The sequence below is a fragment of the Canis lupus genome, chromosome 3, assembly GCF_048164855.1.
Source record: "Canis lupus baileyi chromosome 3, mCanLup2.hap1, whole genome shotgun sequence".
In the NCBI taxonomy this organism is placed as follows: Eukaryota; Metazoa; Chordata; class Mammalia; order Carnivora; family Canidae; genus Canis; species Canis lupus.
In genome coordinates this window covers 41,056,976-41,075,531 of record NC_132840.1, presented here as the reverse complement: position 1 = coordinate 41,075,531, position 18,556 = coordinate 41,056,976, and the positions used below count along the sequence as shown (strand labels likewise).

At 41.0% G+C, this 18,556-nt stretch overlaps 1 protein-coding gene across 8 annotated transcripts in view; it reads right to left on the bottom strand.

Annotated features, from left to right (window-relative positions):
• Positions 1 to 3,642: 3,642 nt before the first annotated feature.
• The window catches only part of PATJ (PATJ crumbs cell polarity complex component), a 356,261-nt gene continuing 341,347 nt past the window's right edge, over positions 3,643 to 18,556 (bottom strand). For 6 of the 8 annotated variants that reach the window (XM_072820502.1, XM_072820504.1, XM_072820506.1 and 3 more), the window contains 3 exons: positions 14,744 to 14,850; positions 11,280 to 11,403; positions 3,643 to 5,640 (listed from right to left, as the gene is read on the bottom strand). In XM_072820502.1, the coding sequence (XP_072676603.1) occupies positions 5,494 to 5,640; positions 11,280 to 11,403; positions 14,744 to 14,850 (378 nt within the window). In that variant the 3' untranslated portion in view covers positions 3,643 to 5,493. The remainder of the gene's footprint in view (positions 5,641 to 11,279; positions 11,404 to 14,743; positions 14,851 to 18,556) is intronic. The other 2 variants (XM_072820508.1, XM_072820509.1) reach the window with 1 other exon arrangement.

Genomic DNA, 18,556 nt, shown 5'->3' with positions numbered 1-18,556 from the left:
TGAGATTCTCTCTGTCTCTGTCTCTCTCTCTCTCTCTCTCAAACAAAAACAGATTTCTGGGCCCTACCCCAGAGATTGGGTTGGTCCAGGGCATAGGATACATTTGCATTTACATTCTCACCAAAGTGGAAGAAGTTAATTCTAGGCACAAATAAAGGTTAACATAACCTTCAGGTAACCAAGAAATTTTAACCAGCACTCACAACCCTCACCAACCATTGCCTTGAAGAAATTATTATGGAAATTTTCTAACTTGCATCAGCTTATAATGAATGTGTTAATGTATATGGACACCATATGACAGCCAGAGATTTTATTTTTTTTACTTTTATTTATTTTTTCAGCCAGAGATTTATATGGAAGCTAATCATGAAGTGCTTCAAAAACCTGCCAAGTTTGGCCTTTCCTCTGAGTGCGGTGAGAAGTCATCTAATGAGGCACATAAACACCTGAGTCCCTGGGCGATGAGATTCCATAAGTCGTCGCTCAGTTGCCTGCTCCTGGGGGAGCTGGGGAGGTGGTAGCAGTGACAGTGACTGCACCAGAGCTGAGGACACCAGAGGGGGCAGGGGGCTGGAAAGGGGTTGAGAACAAGGACAGAGAGCACTTCCATGTTTGATTTAAGGCAAGGATATTCCTAAAGGAGTTGTAATTGGGGCACCTGCCTGGCTCAGTGGGTAGAGAATGCAACTCTTGATCTTGGGATTGTGAGTTCAAGCTCCACATTCGGTGTAGAGATTACTTTAAAATATATATATATATTTTTAAAAGTTGTGATTCAAAGTCCCATGATATCTGTGATAGTTAATGTTATTTGTCAACTTTGAGGGTGCTTTTGGATGACACTAACATTTTTTAAAAAATTTTATTTATTTATTCATAGAGAGACAGAGACACAGGAGAGGGAGAAGCAGGCTCCGTGCAGGGAGCCTGACATGGGACTCAATCCTTGGTCTCCTGGATCAGGCCCTGGGCTGAAGGTGGCGCTAAACCGCTGAGCCACCTGGGCTACCCGACACTAACACTTAAATCAGTAGATTTAGGGGCACCTGAGTGGCTCAGTCAGTTAAGTGTCTTTCTTTGGCTCATGATCTCAGGGTCCTGGGGTCAAGCCCTGCATTGGGCTACCTGCCCAGTGGGGAATCTGCTTCTACCTCTCCCCCTACCCCTCCTTGCTGCTTGTGTGCATGCCCTCTAATAAATAAGTAAAAACTCTTAAAAAAAAATCAGTAGATTTAGTTAGCAGATTACTCTCCATAATATGGGTGGGCCTCATCGAATCAGTTGAAGGCATAAATAGAACAAGATGATTGGCCTTCCTGAGCCAAGAGGAAATTCTTTGGACTTCATCTGCACCATTGACTCTCCCGGGAGCCGAGCCTGCTAGCCTACACTGCAGATTTGGGGCTTGTCAGCTTTCATAATTTTATGATCCAGATCCCAATTTTTAAAAACAGATGAATCCTATCCCTTAGGGTATGGGGGCCTTGGAGCCTGTTTTTAAACAGCCATCCTGAAGTTCCCAGGAAAATAAATCATGACTCTGGCCTCAAGGGGAGTTTAATACTAGAAGGCCCACTTTTACTCCACCATTTTTTCTGCTCTCCCAGGAGAAGCAAGCTAGGTATGTGACCAGAACTGCCAAGATATCAGGCAGTTGACACTGCACCTATCACCAACTGTGGCTACCTTGAGAAGAAGTATGCATAAAGCACGAGGGTTATGGGAAGTCCTACTTTGGAACTAACTGACTGAGCCACCCAGGTGTCCTATTTTTTTTTTTAATCTTTTTAAAGACTTTATTTATTTATTGAGAGACACAGAGAGAGAGAGAGGCAGAGGGAGAAGCAGGCTCTATGTAGGCAGCCTGACGCAGGACTTGATCCTGGGTCTCCAGGATCATGCCCTGGACTGAAGGCGGCGCTAAAACCGCTGAGCCACCTGGGCTGCCCTATTTTCTGATTCTTTATACCAAATGTTTGCTGATGTAAAACACGAATGTGAGGAGGGAAATGAGATTGTGTGTGTGTGTGTGTGTGTGTGTGTGTGTATCTCAAGTAAAATTTCTAAGGATGGGACATCCAGTATTTGAAAAGTACACTGGATGGAATTAACATGAGATGAAGCTGACCTAGTCTGTTTTCAAAGAAGCTCATCATCTGGTGGGGTAGGCTGACTTCTTTGACAACAGAGAGGCAGAAAGTGTGTGGCTGGGTTAAAAGAACAGCAGTTTGCAATTCCAAATTCCTGGAATGAAAGTGTGTACCAGGTTAAAATTCCTCATCATAGGGTTGATGAGACCTGAAGTGCCTCTCCTGGTTCCGGAGGTAGGAGTGCAGGCCTATGGAGTGGATGTTACTTCCTACGCCAGTGGCATGGCTGATGGTGGAAGCCCTGGTTTCAGTTCAGTTGTGGCTTTCTGATAGCTCAGGCTCTAGTTTCTCAAGCTCACATCATTATAATCAGTGTTACAAGTTGCTGATTTTGGGTCACTGTTCTAAGCTAAGCCCCCTCAGTAAAATGTTTTTTTTTTAAAGGTCATTACTGACTGAAACCACAAATCATCAGCATAAATGTCTAATTTCAAGCCACTTCTATATATGGGAAAAGAGGTTTATTGCTAATGTTCGTGTAATACTTAACAGCCAGGCACTGTACCAAAGGATTCTACTTGGATTGGACTCATTATGTACTTAAAAACACCTCCACCCTTTTCTAACTGAAGTAATTAAAGAAAGGGATAATTAAATAACTTGGACAAGGTCACAAGGTTGGTGAGTTGGTATTTGAACTCAGGGGGATGCTAAGACTTGCCCTCTGGACTACTGTACTGGCTTTTATGGATTTTATTTATTCATTTGAGACAGAGGGATAGAGAGAGAGAGAACACATGAGCAGGGGGAGAGGAAAGAGGAAGAGAAGCAGACTCCCCACTGAGCTGGGAGCCCAATGTGGGACTTGATCCCAGGACCCCAGGATCACAACCCGAGCCAAAGGCAGAGGCTCAACCACTGAGCCATCCAGGCGCCCTGTACTGGCTCTTTTATAAAGCACCTATTCTAATGCCTGGCAACACACTTGCCATGAGATAGCCATGAATGGATCCCAGATTTTAACAGGACTGGAAAACTTTGTGAACAGTTGGATTCCCCCCCACCCCTGCTCTCATTAGGAAACAAAATGGCTGAAGAGAAAAACCAAATCAGATGTAGAAATCATACTTTTTCATATATAGCAAGATTCCATTTCCTCTTTAGACGACTACACTTATTTAGAATCTTTGGAAACCTCTTATACATATATTTGGCAGTTTTGTTTTTCCTGATTTACTTCCTTCTCATACTAATTCCAATTCCAATACTTAGATTTTCCAAATGATGTGGCCAAAACAATATATGTGGCTTTGAGAGAACTGCTCTTTTCACAAATTCCCATCTTCATGTCCTTTTAGCTTGTAAGGTGTGATGCAAAAGAGCATTTTTGGCAAGGCAATTATTTAGTCGTCATACAGCAGAGATAGAACCAGTTATGAGAATTTTGGTCAACTTACTGCAGCAAGAAGTAGAAAGCACAGTTCCTTTATCAGTAGACTTTTAGTAGCATGACCCAAGAGGACAATGTGTATGAGACACAACAAAAATGTATTATTTCAAAATGTGTATTTAATGGCCATTCCATCAAAATCAAGCAGAATCACATTTCAAAAGTAACATATGAAGTCTTATGCATGTGTGTGTATACACACGAGTGCATGCACACACACACTTTTTTATTTTAAGGTGCATTTTCAAGTTTTATTTGGGCTTCATTTCTTCTTGGCTGCCTTAGGTATTCTTGCAGGTATAATTAGCATAGAACCTCTGAGGTTGATAGCTTTTCGTGCACTGAAAGATAAGATCCTAACAACATTGCACATCTTGGCTGTGTCAGAAATCCCAAAAGCCATATGTAACTTCAGAAAACTTAGTAGCAGTCACGAAAGACATTTTCAACATAAAATTTAGGCACTCTATACTTTGGAATAGCCACAAAATATTCCAACAAGAGTTAATGCACTTTGTGGTTACATCTACTCAAAAGATAATTCTCAATTAAAATCTGTAATTATTAAATACCATTTTAAGTTAGAGCTCATTCCATTTTGATAATTACTGTGAACCATTTGCAGCATTGTGTTTTAGTTCAAAGATGCTAAACTACTTCTATTACAGATGCTGGTACTCCTCTTTCATGGTACATTTTTTACAGAAGAACCTACACATTCACTGATAAGCATCTCTGTCCCTACATAATACCTACATAAGAACGCCCCTATTCAACTTCAAAGGTATTTTTGTATTTCCTGCTGTGGTTGTTTTCTTAGCCTGTACAACTTCAGCAAATGGGGGACTTCCTGAAGATCAAGAGCCATTAGCCACATAGCCCTCACTGATTCTTAGGCTGAGTTCATTTCCACAGTCACTTTGTGGCCAAGCATGTTGCCCCATCCCTACTATACCTACAGCTTGTGCTGCTAGACTGACCAGTATGGAGCCAAGGAGAAGGATACTCAAATTTGCCATTGCACTTTGCACAAGTCCAAGGCCACTCAGACTTCGTCTGACTGGAGGCAAAACTTAGTGATCTCTGCAGACTGGTTCTGGGGCTTTCTCCTCCTTGTCTGAAGACTAAAGGGTGGGAATAACACCTGCCTACTGAGATGCCATTAACTCCAGATGACCTTCCTGGTCTTGAACATAATTTAGCATGGTTACAATTCAGAACATGGACGTGAACTAATCCTGTTGAGAATAAGGTGCATTTGCTGAGTACTATACATTTATGTAGCTAAGAAAACAATTAGAAAGCTTTCCAGAATTTTCAGATTACAGTCTGCTAATTGACTCATCATTATTACCAATGACTAGCTTATAAAGATCTATCCAGAGAAACAAATTTGAGACTTATTTGACTCGAAGTCGTGCAGAAAAGAGCACAATAATTTCCCATAGGAGAATTGGGTATTTCATCAGCGGGATCAATGGTAAGTTAATTACACTACTAATGTTTTCTGGCATACGTGAAGAGACAATTAGCATAAGTAAATCATGAGTGAGCTGACAAGTTGCTTAACATTTGTTTCTGTTCATCAGATGACATGTGAGCTTGCTGTTAAGTCTCTGAGTGAGGAGGGATGGGTAGAGAAGGGCATAGGAATGAGGGGTGGTTAACTTCGGTTTCAGCAAATATAATCAGAGCCAGTTAGTATTAGTGGATAAATGTGGATATTAGATGCAAATCAGGTAAGACTCGTTCTATTTTAGAAATTAACCCCACCAAGAAGTGATGGCTGATTTGGGCAATTCACGTGGAATCTAGCCGCCTCTCTTGAGCAAAGAGGGTGAGGTGGTAAATGAAGGTGGATTCTAGTGGAGGCTGCTTTTCATCCTTTCTCAGAGCTTCATATTCCTATGGATATTCTACAACATCTATCTTGTGATCAGGACTGGAGGCTCACGACAGCACAGTTAAGATTACAGTCCCTTTTTGGCATTTTAGAATGGCCACAGCTTGCTCATGTGTCACACCTTCCAGCGTCTCACCATTAACAGCTAAAATCTGATCACCTCGCTTCAACCGGCCGTCATCTGCAGCGGCTCCCTACAAACGAGAGACATTCCAGTTTAATCCAGGACCAAGCAGTCAACAAATAATATTAATATTATGGTGTGCTTATGAAAAAAGCAACTTTAAAAACTACTAGTTGAAGTTATTTCTAGGTAATGTTTTTAAAACCAGGAAAATTAAGAATGTAGAATAATGGTTAAATAGTAACCATAACTATGCATTGTTTAAGTAACATACTTGTAGAAATGTACGAAGTTCACATTTCTTTTAATATAAGTAGGGCCTTCTTTCTTTTTTTTTTTTTTTAAAGATTTTATTTATTTATTCATGAGAGACAGAGAGAGAGAGAGGAGAGAGAGAGAGAGAGAGAGAGAGAGAGAGAGAGACAGGCAGAGGGAGAAGCAGCAGGCTCCATGCAGGGAGCCTGATGTGGGACTTGATCCCGGGTCTCCAGGATCACGCCCTGGGCTGAAGGCAGGCACTAAACCACTAAACCCAGGGATCCCCTGGGGCCTTATTTCAATATTCAGTACTGAATGGAATTCGAATGTCATACTCATGAATACATAATATAGTGACTAAGGCAGAACTGAATCTGGTGTCAGTCTCATTGCCAATACCATCATTATATAGAGTTCCCATTGCATTATTAAGACATCAGCACAGTGGTGATCCATCAAAAGTGTAGCCTCAGGGTGCTTGGGTGGCTCAGTTGGAAGAGAAAGTGACTCTTGATCTTAGGGGTCATGAGTTTGAACTCCACATTGGGTATAAAGATTACTTAAATAAATAGGGACACCTGGGTGGCTCAGTGGTTGAGCATCTGCCTTCAGCTCAGGATGTGATCCCGGAGTTCTGGGATCGAGTCCCACGTCAGGCTCCCTTCATGGAGCCTGCTTCTCCTCCCTCTGCCTATGTCTCTGCCTCTCTCTGTCTCTCGTGAATAAATAAATAAAAAGCTTAAAAAAAAAAAGATTACTTAAATAAACTTAAAAAAAAGGTAGACTCTAAATGGGGTGAATTGTATGGTATGTGTATTATATCTCAATAAAGTTGTTCTACATAAAAATGCACAAAGTGTAGCATATCTAAAATTTTGCAGTATCATATTCAAAAGCCTCAATGTCATTTATCTTTGATCATTTAGGGTTCTAAATGATTACTTCCATTACATACTCGGTCATGCATGGCTCCTCAAAATGGCACAAAGCAAGTGAAGCTTGGGCTTTTTAAAATTCTATCACCAAGTATCTTAAAATACCATGATATTAGTAGAAATATTTTTGGATGAATAAGGAAAGAAAATAACCTAGAAAATGATTCGTAGGAAGCTTTCTCCTTTTGACTGAAAATCCCTTGAAAAATTAGTGCCAGAAGAGTCCCCTAAATGATGATGAGGTGCTGGGGAAAACAATTAAAGCCCACAGGCACCCTGTCTTGATTGACTCCTTCAGGCGCCAAGCTAAGAGGCACTAACTAGTGCTCCAGAGACCTGTGTCTACCTGCAGCATGAAGGTCCTGAGGGAATGGGTGAATTATCTATAATTTCAAAACTGTGAAAAGGGTGGGATTCTGGTATAAAGGTATAATAAAGAATATTCAAAACCAGGTCTGTACTGGGGGAAATACCAAAATTAAATAACTTGTAACTTCATTCAAATCTTTTTTTTTCTTATAAGAAAGTGTGTTAACTGCAACACAGACAAGATTAAACAACTTGTGGATAAAATCAGAATTACTTAGCTAACTTGATTTTATTAAATGTTACGTGCTAAGATCTAAGGGCTTTAGGAAACCTCAAGTATCTGTGTGGTGTTTTGAAAAGCATGTCAAGTTTTTAAAGTTTTCATTTGCAGACAAGATCAGGCACATTCAGGATGATATGGCGGTAGACTAGTTTGCATTTTCAGCAATGCACAAGAGGATGACCTTTCAACTTTTCAACTTTCTGGGAGGATACATTTTTGCAGGTATTGCTGTGTTTACTTGGTCTTTCCTACTGACCTCTCTAACTTTATCAGTGAAGCATTTGTAGACTAAGTAAAGGAAGGAAGGAAGAAATAAATGATTCACAGACCCATCTAGTTCAGAAATGTGGCTTTACCCACTGGCTGTGTCCCTGACTTGGTCACTTAGCCTTCCGTGATGCTGTAAAATAGGCATTTACTACCTACTTCTCAGCCTGTTCTAAGGATTGAATATACAGCACATGGTATACTCAATAATGATAGTGTAATAAGCTCTAATAGTGATCAAGCTCATGTTTTCAGATTTCACAGTCTCTGAAAAGCTGTTCCCTAAATGCTCAGGATTGTTGTGGTTGTTTTATGGTGATTTCTACTTGGTTTATGGTAAAATCTGGCTGCTGAAAAGGATCAGACCTAAAGCTGGCTTTGATTTAGAAGTTTCCAACCAAACACTTGGAAGAAAATGGAAGGTTCTGATAGCTCGTTAATCAGACTGTCTTAAAAATCCTACACATTTTCAAAGTGCCTGTGCTTCATATTTCTGGAGGAGAAAAAAGACCTTGGTCAAATTAATTTCTTAGTTGAGCAAGAGAATTACTTGCTTAGGGACACAAAAGAAGCTTAGGGACACTAAAAAGGTCACATTAGGGATCCCTGGGTGGCTCAGCGGTTTAGCCCCTGCCTTCGGCCTAAGGTGTGATCCTGGAGCAGTGGGATTGAGTCCTACATCGGGCTCCCTGCATGGAGCCTGATTTTCCCTTTGCCTGTGTCTATGCTTCTCTCTCTCTCAATCTCTCTCTCTCTCTGTGTGTCTCTCATGAATAAATAAATAACATCTTTAAAAAAAATAAAAAGGCCACATAAAAAGGTCACAGATGCCTGTGGGCATCTGAGATCCAGAAACTTGAGAAGACAAACATGTTAAAGAATATATGATCACTGTTGGGCACCTGGCTGGCTCAGTCAAAAGAGCATGCAGCTCTTGATCTCAGGGTCATGAGTACAAGCCCCACGTTGGTGTGTAGAGATTACTTAAATAAATATTTAAAAAAGTATATGTTCACTGTTAAAAAACATGGAAAACATATAGCTATAGTTTCTACATCCTCAAAATTCCTATGGGGGAAATGTTTAGCTTAGTGTCAAAATTCATTTTTAGAAGGATTTCACCATTAAAAAAAAAACAAACCCAAAAAATCTTTTGCCAGTTTTTGGTTTATTGATTCTCTAAAGAAAACTTTAAAATTTGGATATTTTGGTTTGTTCAAACAAATGAAAAGAGAAAAAGTCTTCAAATGAGATATTATTGTAACAAATGCTATGGAACTATCTAAAAATAATGATAATTGTTTGCAGTGGGATATTCTTTTATCTATTTATTTATTTATTTTTAAAGATGTTATTTATTCATGAGACACACAGAGAGAAAGAGAGGCAGAGACACAGGCATAGGGAGAGGAAGGCTCTATTCAGGGAGCCTGACATGGGACTTGATCCCAGGTCTCCAGGATCAGGCCCTGGGCTGAAGGCAGGGGCTAAACTGCTGATCCACCTGGGCTGCCCGGAATATTCTTTTATTGAGACTGAATTAGATAGACCATTAGCTAGGGCTTTAGAACTTTTTTTTTAAAATTCAGAGCTTTTCATTTTTAGGTGTGCCTCACTTTCCAAAGGTTAATTCCTTAAAAAAAGAAAACATATCAAGGATGTTCAGTATTTCTTCTTATGTTACTACTTGCAGAGGTGCTTTCTAAATGAGCACTTTCAATGAGGAACCTTTGAAAAGAGATTCTGTGGGAGCTTCAGTGCATTCATTTGCCCCACTACTTTGTCCCACTGTGATCTGTTGGTGGTTTCTTTCCAAAAACCCACCAGCAATGCATGGCTGTTTCATGCTCAGCTGACCTGACCAAAGTTGCCTGGCCCCAGTCCCACTGTCTATGAGTTGTCAGGAGGGGTACATCGGGTGTGGCCTGCTAACTCTGGGCTGTAGGTCAAAAGACCTGAGGAACTAACCAGTTCTCTGTGTGAACATAGCAGATCCACCTACAGTTATGAAATGAGCAGAGGGTTACAAATATTCTGGAAGGGCTTTATGGAGGCAAAGGCAGGGAAGTAGAATGTGTTTTTCCACTATTCTTACCTATTCTTTGAAAAGCAAAGTATAACAATGGGCCCAAAGAATAATGATTACAACTTTTTCTGGTGTTGTCTTGGGCAAAGGAGGGTCTGTAGGTAGCTTATCCCCTTGGGAATTATTAGACTGGGGCAGCACTGCTATCCAGAATGTTTCTGATCTGCTTTCTCTTTCCCTTTTTTTTTTTTTTTAAAAGATTTTTTAAAATTTTTATTTATGATAGTCACAGAGAGAGAGAGAGAGAGGCAGAGACACAAGCAGGCTCCATGCACCGGGAGCCCGACATGGGATTCGATCCCGGGTCTCCAGGATCGCGCCCTGGGCCAAAGGCAGGCGCTAAACCACTGCGCCACCCAGGGATCCCTCTCTTTCCCTCTTTACCCATTACCAGGTCAACAAATGTTTGGTTTGGGAATAACAAGTCTTCTTAATAGGCACCCTAACTGATTGGAATCAGGTGGCTAAATCTGCAGTTGCCTAACGTGTTCTAAAAGGAAATACCAAATGACTTAAGGATTACGTCAGGTCATGATTAGACTCAATTAATAGGTGATAAGAGCTGCACAGGTAGCAGTGAATTTGTTATTTAGTGTATAGTATTGTTTTCTAGAAAGAGTACCTAACTTATTTCTTCTCTTGAAGATCTTTATTTCTTTAGGAAAAAAGCAGTAAGAGGCCATTGGATCAATTAGTAAACAAATGACTGTGATAAAATCAATGAATAAAGTTATACTATCAATACTAAGTCCTTTTCAGAGATATTCAAAATTTATAATAAAATTGAATTCCAACTTTAAAAATCACAGTAAGGTCAAAAATAACTTATCTAAGGGGTGCCTGGCTGGCTTAGTTGAAAGAACATGAGACTCTTGATCTCAGGGTCATGAATTTGAGCCCCATGTTGGGTGTAGAGATTACTTAATAAACTTAAAACAAACAACTTATCTAAGAGCCATCTAGAAGCAGCAGTAGGAATGTACACCATGACCTATCCTATCTAGTACGATGTATTGGTATATTTAGTTCCTTAAAAATACTATTACCCAGTCAGAGTCTAATTTAGTGGCCTGATCCTGCAAGTACTTTAGCAGAGGACTGCAAAAGAGAGAACAACTTAAGTTAAAGCATCTTGAGGTGACTGGTGACAGACAGCCATGAATGCTGCACTGACCCAAGGCTTGTAGGGAGCTTTCTCTGCCACAGCCCGCTGCTGTCATCTTTTCTTGAAGGAGAAAGCCAAACTTATATTCTAGCCCAGAAAAATATTTCCAAAGCCAGCTTCCAAAGAGCATGGCACTGCTCCTTATATTGTGTTCTTGAAAGAAGACACTCTTGAAAATCTACTTTTGTAATAGGGTCCAAAGAACATTACACTTTTTGTAACTCCACTCTTATAAAAGAACTTTTTCACTAGTCTGGTGTGGGAATGCCCTACACAAGGTTAAAATGAAATAAGCATACAAGCACACACCCAGGTATAGCTAGAAGTAAGCAAAGCAAACCACTAAAAAAAAAAAAAATCTCACCTAGATTAAAAAAAAAAAGTACAGTAAAAAGGAAAAAAATACCTTTGCAAATATAGTCTTGACATAAATTGGCAGGTCTCCATGGGGACTTCCATAACCCCCTACAATACTAAACCCCAATCCTTCAGAGCCTTTCTCCAAAGTAATAATCTTAGGTGGAGGTGTTCTGAAAACACAATGCACGCTGTTTAATTCATGAATAGATATTGAGAGGGAATTTCATTTTAATGGAAGAACACAGATTTGAGAGACTTTCATACTGCGAAACTATGAAGGCCAGTTCATGTAATCAAACTCTCAGAGACCAATCTAGAAACTTACATTTCCCATGTCATGTCGGACTAATGAGCAATAGGCCTTTAATGACCTTGATGTTTTAGGGGTTTCTCTTTCATAAAACTGTTTTTTAATTAAAAATAAAGTCATGATGCTGAAGCTGTCAAAGCACCCTTCTTTATGCTTAGTTTTTAACTTTTATGCTTACTGTTTAAAGCTGAATGAGGTCAGTCTGAGTGGCTCAGCGGTTTAGTGCTGCCTTTAGCCCAGGTTGTGATCCTGGAGACCCGGGATCGAGTCCTAGTCGGGCTCCCTGCATGGAGCCTACTTCTCCCTCTGCCTGTGTCTCTGCCTCTCTCTCTCTTTCAATCGCTGTGTCTCTCATGAATAAATAAATAAAATCTTTAAAAAAAATAAAGCTGAATGAAACTGTCTTTATATCCTTAGAGAATGTGTATGGAGCCGGAGAGGTGAGGCATCACCCTAGCTAGTGGGAGACCACCAGTCTGCAGGTGGGCTGCTAGCCAGAACAGGTGACGCCAGCCCAATAGCTCAGTGCGCTGCCGAGTGGCCTCACACACCTCGCCCACTGCTTCCACCCAGGGAACAGGCTGGGAACTCATTCTTCAAAGCCCACCTCCAATATGATGCTTTCCTGACTCCCTTGGGAGAGTTAGCCGATCCTCCTCTGTGCCCCTTTTGCAGTGGGTACAGATTTCCACTATGGCACTCGCTCTACTGTGGCTGGACTTGCTCCTCTACCAGACTATGAACTCCTTAAGTCTTCGTCATCTGAGTATTCCCAGCGACCTGCATTGTGCTTGTCACAAGCTCAGGATCATGACTGTGTGCATGCATAGTGAAATCCAGGAGAAAAGAGAGAAACCAAGGACAAGCAAAATGGATAAAGACACTCTGTTTCAAATGGGTAATTTAGATTTTCAAAGTTTCGTCCAGTGTGGAAGTCTGCTCTCTTAGAAATAACATGGCTAAAAATTAAATGATCTATCTACGTGGGCTCAAGTAGTTTAAGCTTCGCGAATGCAAATTTCTTCTTCCCAAATGCCCTTGTCCAAAGGGTAAAAACCTAAAGGCACCCTGGGATCCCAGTCCTTGCCATCTTACTTATGGGAGGTTCATATTTACATACTAGTAGCCTCACTTGCTTTGTGGCAGCATGCATGTCCGAGAGGCAGAGGCATGTGATACAAACTCGCCCTTTCATGTATTTAACTTGCAAAACTGGGATATGAGCCACCTCTGAATATGCTGTTCTGTCTGACTAGAATAGTCTTCCTTCTCCCCCTTCTCAATTTTGCCCAGCTTATTTTAGGGTTGATTTTCAGCTGGTTCACACTGATACGGGTTGTTTGTTGATGTACTTACTAATTGTTTACAGCAGGCAGTCCATAGTAACTACTGAATGTCCATGCATATAAATTGTTGACTGTTTTGAATGCCATTCCTGCTTATTCTGATTGTTTTAAAACTAAGCCAAAGCATTAGTGTCTCCGGGGACATGCTTTGGTAGAGTTGTACCCCTCTTCCATGGTTTCGCAGGACACTTTGCTTACTTAGCTTTCTCATGGAACTTGGCTCTCCTATACTATCAACTCCTACAAACATGGAGTTATGGGCCTGTTTTTCCAATTCTCTGGCAATTCCTTGAGGACTTGGGGCAATGCCTTCACCTACATTTTTTAAGTTTGAATCCTGAGAACCCAGCACTTGTACAGTATCTGGCCTTCAGAAGGTGCTCAGTATATATCTGCTAAAAATGATGAATTATCCCCTATGGCCAAATGGTAATGATGTCATGAACAAGGCTCTACATTTCATGACTTCATGGCCTTATAAGTATTCTTAGTAATGGTCCACTGGCCAGACATGAATTGGATTCATGGTTCTTCTTTCAAATGCAGCCCCCCTGTTTCTCAGGATAGTGAAATAGGAATCCAAATGTCCAGAGTCATTGTTTTAGAGCTAGGCCCTGGGAGCCACCAAATCATTAGAGACCTTCATAATTGTGCCTCTTCGTGATTAGAGACCGGTTTTCGGGGGAGAGTGGGGGAAGCAACTCTACTCCTCAGTTGGCAACATCAGATGGAGTTTGCCTCCATTTATCTCACAATTTCAATTTGTTTTAATTTACTTTCATATAAAACACTAATAAAAAAAATCTCCAAATGTTAACAGTGGTTGGCTTATAAGTAATTTATAAATTCTTTTATGCTAGTGGTTCCCAGCTTGCCAGGAGCTGTGGTTCCTGGCAAAGGAACCAAGATTACAAGGACATCTCTGTATTTACATAGGAATATCAAAGAATGCTAAAGGTGTACTAACTGCTCTTCCTGTAATAGGGTCCTGATTTTTTTTTTAAAGGAAAGGGCCATTGTAACTTGAAAATATCATAATTTTATATATATGTCATATTTTAGTAGCATGCATTTATTACTTTCATAATGAGAAAAAAGTAAAAGGAGCTTAGTTCAATATTCTTTCCTCAAGAAAAATAAACTTAAAGGTATCATTTAAGATGTGAAGTGCCAGAAAAAAGTTAGAAATGTCTGTGATCATTAGATCTTTCCAATGAAATATTCCAATCAGTCAATGAGCATTTAGTGAGCATGTACTGGTGACCAGGCACTGGTATTAGGGAGAGGAAGAACTCTAGGCCACATTTCTGAAAGTACGGATGGGCCACCCACCTGTAGCAGAACTGCCCCAGGGAATCCACTGTGGGTCACCTAATCAGTCTCTGAGAATGGGACTGGAGAAATAAGCAATTTTAAATATGCTCCTTAGATATTTAATATGCATATTCCAGTTTGAGAAACATTGCTTTAATGGACAATTATAACTGTAATGACTGGTTTTAATGAAGAATGCCAGCAAGTCTAACAATAAAATTTAATCTCAGAATGAGATTTTAGCTTAGAAAACAGTTCCTTGCATAATAAAGCAGGGAGCACCTGGGTTGAAGAAGGCACCGTGTCAAAGTGACCAGATGCAGGCCCTGTGACAGCAGTCTCTTAAGAAGTTCTACATGGAACAAAGCCTGGACAGGAGTGAGGAAACCTTGGTGTGTTCCGGGAGATTCTCTAGGAGTTAGAAAAGGTAATGTGTATTTCCCCCTCCTCTTCTTTAGAAAGCATACTCTAGATTCTGGAAAAGGTCTCACTGAGCCTTGCCCGCACATGTAATAGGCACTCTGTATCTAGAATACTCACTCTGTGTCTTCTGGATGGTGTTCAGCAGTGGGAGAACCAAGGTGGTAGCCTGTAGACATGTTTTCAAGCTGAGTTGCTATGGCGCTTATATTGGTATCTGCTACAACCTGGCGGGAAAATTAGAACAAGAAAATCCACTGTTAAGTCAGGAGAGAATTAGAAAGACCATTCTATATTCAATGGTTGGTTCTCATCCTGGTCTTATTCAACCTATCTGCAGCATTTGACACAAATGGATTATTCTCTCAAACTGTTTTCTTCATTTGACTTCCATGATACCATACTTTGTTAGTTTACTTTCTATCTGCTGGCCATTCCATCCTACCTCTTAAACCTTGATGGGAGAGCCATAGGGCTTAGTCCTTAAATTTCTTATCTCTCCCATCTAAACATCCCCTTAGCTCATTTTATCTCATCTCATCATCTCATCTCATCTCATCTCATCTCATCTCATCTCATCTCATCTCATCTCATCTCATCTCATGCTACTTGATAATTTAAATACCATCTGTGTAATGGTAATTCCTGAATCTGCATCTTTAGTATCAGCCTCTTAACTTGCGATCTATCTATCCAATCACCAATGAGTGGGAACTCCAGCAGGTAATCTCAAAGCTAACAAGTCTAGCACTGAGCCTACCCCTTCAGACTTCTGGTCTTGTAGCCTTTCTCATTTCAGGAAACAACAACTTCATTCTTTCAGTTTCAGCAAATACCTTGGTGTTGTTCTTGACTCCTCTTATTTTTTTTTTTTAAAGATTTTATTTATTTATTCATGAGAGATAAACAGAGAGAGAGAGGCAGAGACACAGGCAGAGGGAGAAGCAGGCTCCATGCAAGGAGCCCGATGTGGGACTCGATCCCAGGTCTCCAGGATCACACCCTGGGCTGCAGGCGGCGCTAAACCGCTGAGTCACCCAGGCTGCCCTCCTCTTTTTCTTACAGCCCACATTCAGTCTTCATAAAATTCTATTGGTCTTTCTACACAATCATATCTTGCCTAGAGTTTTACAAAAGTCTCCCCTCCACTTTTTAAAAAGATTTTATTTATTTATTCATGAAAGACAGACAGAATGAGAGAGAGAGAGAGGGAGACAGAGACAGAGGCAGAAGCAGGATCCTCTCAGAAAGCCTGATGTGGGACTTGATCCTTGAACCAGGATCACGCCCTGAGCCAAAGGCAGATGCTCAACCCCTAAGCCACCCAGGGGTCCCATATAAAAGCCTCCTTGATAGTCTCCCTGCTACACACAGCCCCTCCCTGAACTCACTCCATAGCAGCCAGAATGGTCCTCTTCAAATATAGATTATTTCTTCTGCTTAAAACTGTCCAACAGAAACCCAACTCCCTAGGATCACAAGCTTACGTCCGTATTACGACCCACAAGGTCATCTTCAGGTGACCTGCCCAGTTATGTCTCTGCCTTCTGCTCTTAACATTTTCTTCCAAAGCCACACTGGCCTCCTCGCTGTTCCTCTAACATGCCAGAGGCATTTCCACCTCAGTGCTTTGCAAGTGCTCTGCCTTTTGCCTGGAGCACTGAGTTCAGCATCTGCATGGTCAGCTCCTTCATTTCCCTCAGGTCCTTGGCCACTGTAACTAAAATTTCCATACCAACACTCAGCCCAACATTTCATACCCTCCTCTGCCTTGTGTTCCCTTCTTACACCATTACTAATAAACTGTATATATTTTACCTTATTTATTTTACTGTCTGCCACTTTATATTAGAGTATGAGAGCATGAAGCTTGTCTGTTTCATTCACTACTGCATCCTCATTATCTACAATAGTGCCTGGCATGTAGTAGATGTTCATTTAATATTTGGTGAATGAAAGAAAGAATGAATATCTCTGACTCCCTATTCTTTTTTTTTTTTAAGATTTTATTTATTCATGAGAGACACAATGAGAGGCAGAGACATAAGCAGAGGGAGAAGCAGGCTCCATGAAGGGAGCCCGATGTGGGACTCGATCCCGGGACTACGGGATATGTCCCAGCCAAGGGCAGGTGCTCAACCACTGAGCCACCCAGGCATCCCTATTCTTTGTTTTTTACATGGTTCCAAACAATCGTACCTGACATGTAAACATTCACTTTATATTTGTAATTTGCAAATAACACTCAAAAGCATTAGGAAACAATATGGTATGACTCTAACAGCTCATATTAGGATACAGGAAGTTCTGGAGTTCAGTTTCTGCCATTTTAATGGTGCTGTGCTTGAATTCCAGCCTCCTCATCTATTGGATGGGAATCATAAAAGCCTGCCTTGTAGGCTTAGCTTGGCGATGTCTTCCATCTCTACTAGTTCAGAACTTCTTTCTCGAGAGCTTCTGGGCTATTCGTGCTTCTGATCAATGTTTCTTCTTCCAGGTTCTAATAGTCAGTGCACCATTAAGTGTGGAGTGAGGGACATGGCACTAATGCAAAGCAACTGGATTCGACTGCAGTTTCAGAATAAGCCAACAGAGGGCACGGCTGCCTAAATTGCTAAGCTTAGCTGCATCTGATAATGACAAGGAAATCAAAAGGCCAGCCCTGGTGAGTCAGAACACATTTTGGTGAAGCATCCTAAACTGAAGGAAAATACAGCTGTGTGTAAGCTATGGCATCTTCTGGAAATCCCATCATACACAGAATGGCTAAATGAACCGGGCAAATATTTAGGATAAGAGACAAAGAAGGAAAGACAGATTCTCCTGGACCACAAGAGCTCCTCTCTGCTTTCCACTTTTTCACTCTCCCCACAGCTCACGTATCAGAGAAGTTGTCTTTGCATATGACCTCTGTAATCTCAACCTACACTATCATCTTCATGAACCACTCCTTTCCAGCAGGCATCCCCATTACCAGACCTAAACTTCTATGACACACTTTCTGGCCTTCCTTCTGCAACTGGGGCCCACTTTTCCAGCTCTTGGCTATCCTACTCACCTTTGTGGCTCAGTCCTGGGCCCAATTCCCACATGCATACTCAGGGTCTAGGTGACAACATATACATTCCCATAGCTTTAAATGCCAACAAGGTGATGAAAATTCCCAGCCTCATCTGCTATATCCAATTGCCAACTTACCATCTACATTAACCAAATTCAAACTCTTGATCCAACAACCATTTTTCAATTCATTTTCCCCTCTGAGTAGATGGCACCTCTGGCTATCTGATTAGAAATGTGCTAGGTGTAATTTTGAAAATAATTGATCGCTGGCTGTTGATGACTAATTAGAAAGGATGCCGGGATACTAACCACACAGGAGCTTAGTCTCTGAATATCAACCTGATACATCCCTCTCTCACCTGCCATATATAATCTACCACAAAGTCCTCTGGATTTTACCTCTAAAATCTGTTTCCTTTTTGCCTTGATGGTGACCAGCCTAATAAATTTATTATCAGGGCAGCCTCCGTGGTGCAGCGGTTTAGCACCGCCTTCAGCCCAGGGCATGATCCTGGAGACCTGGGATCGAGTCCCACGTCAGGCTCTCTGTAGGATGCCTGCTTCTCCCTCTGCCTGTGTCTCTTCCTATCTCTCTTTCTGTCTCTATGAATAAATAAATAAAATCTTTTAAAAAAAAACTTAAAATAAAATAAAACTTAAAATAAATTATCATCAACTGCCTTTTAACAGGCATCCCCCTCATCCTCTTCCAATCTCTCTTCTATACAACAGCTAGTTATCTTTTTCAGTATGAAATGGATAATGGCACTCCCCTACTTAAAACCTCTCAGTGGTACTTGGAATAAAATCCAGACTCCCTAGTTATACACACAAAGGCCCTCCCATAGTCTGCTCCTCTAATCCCATCAA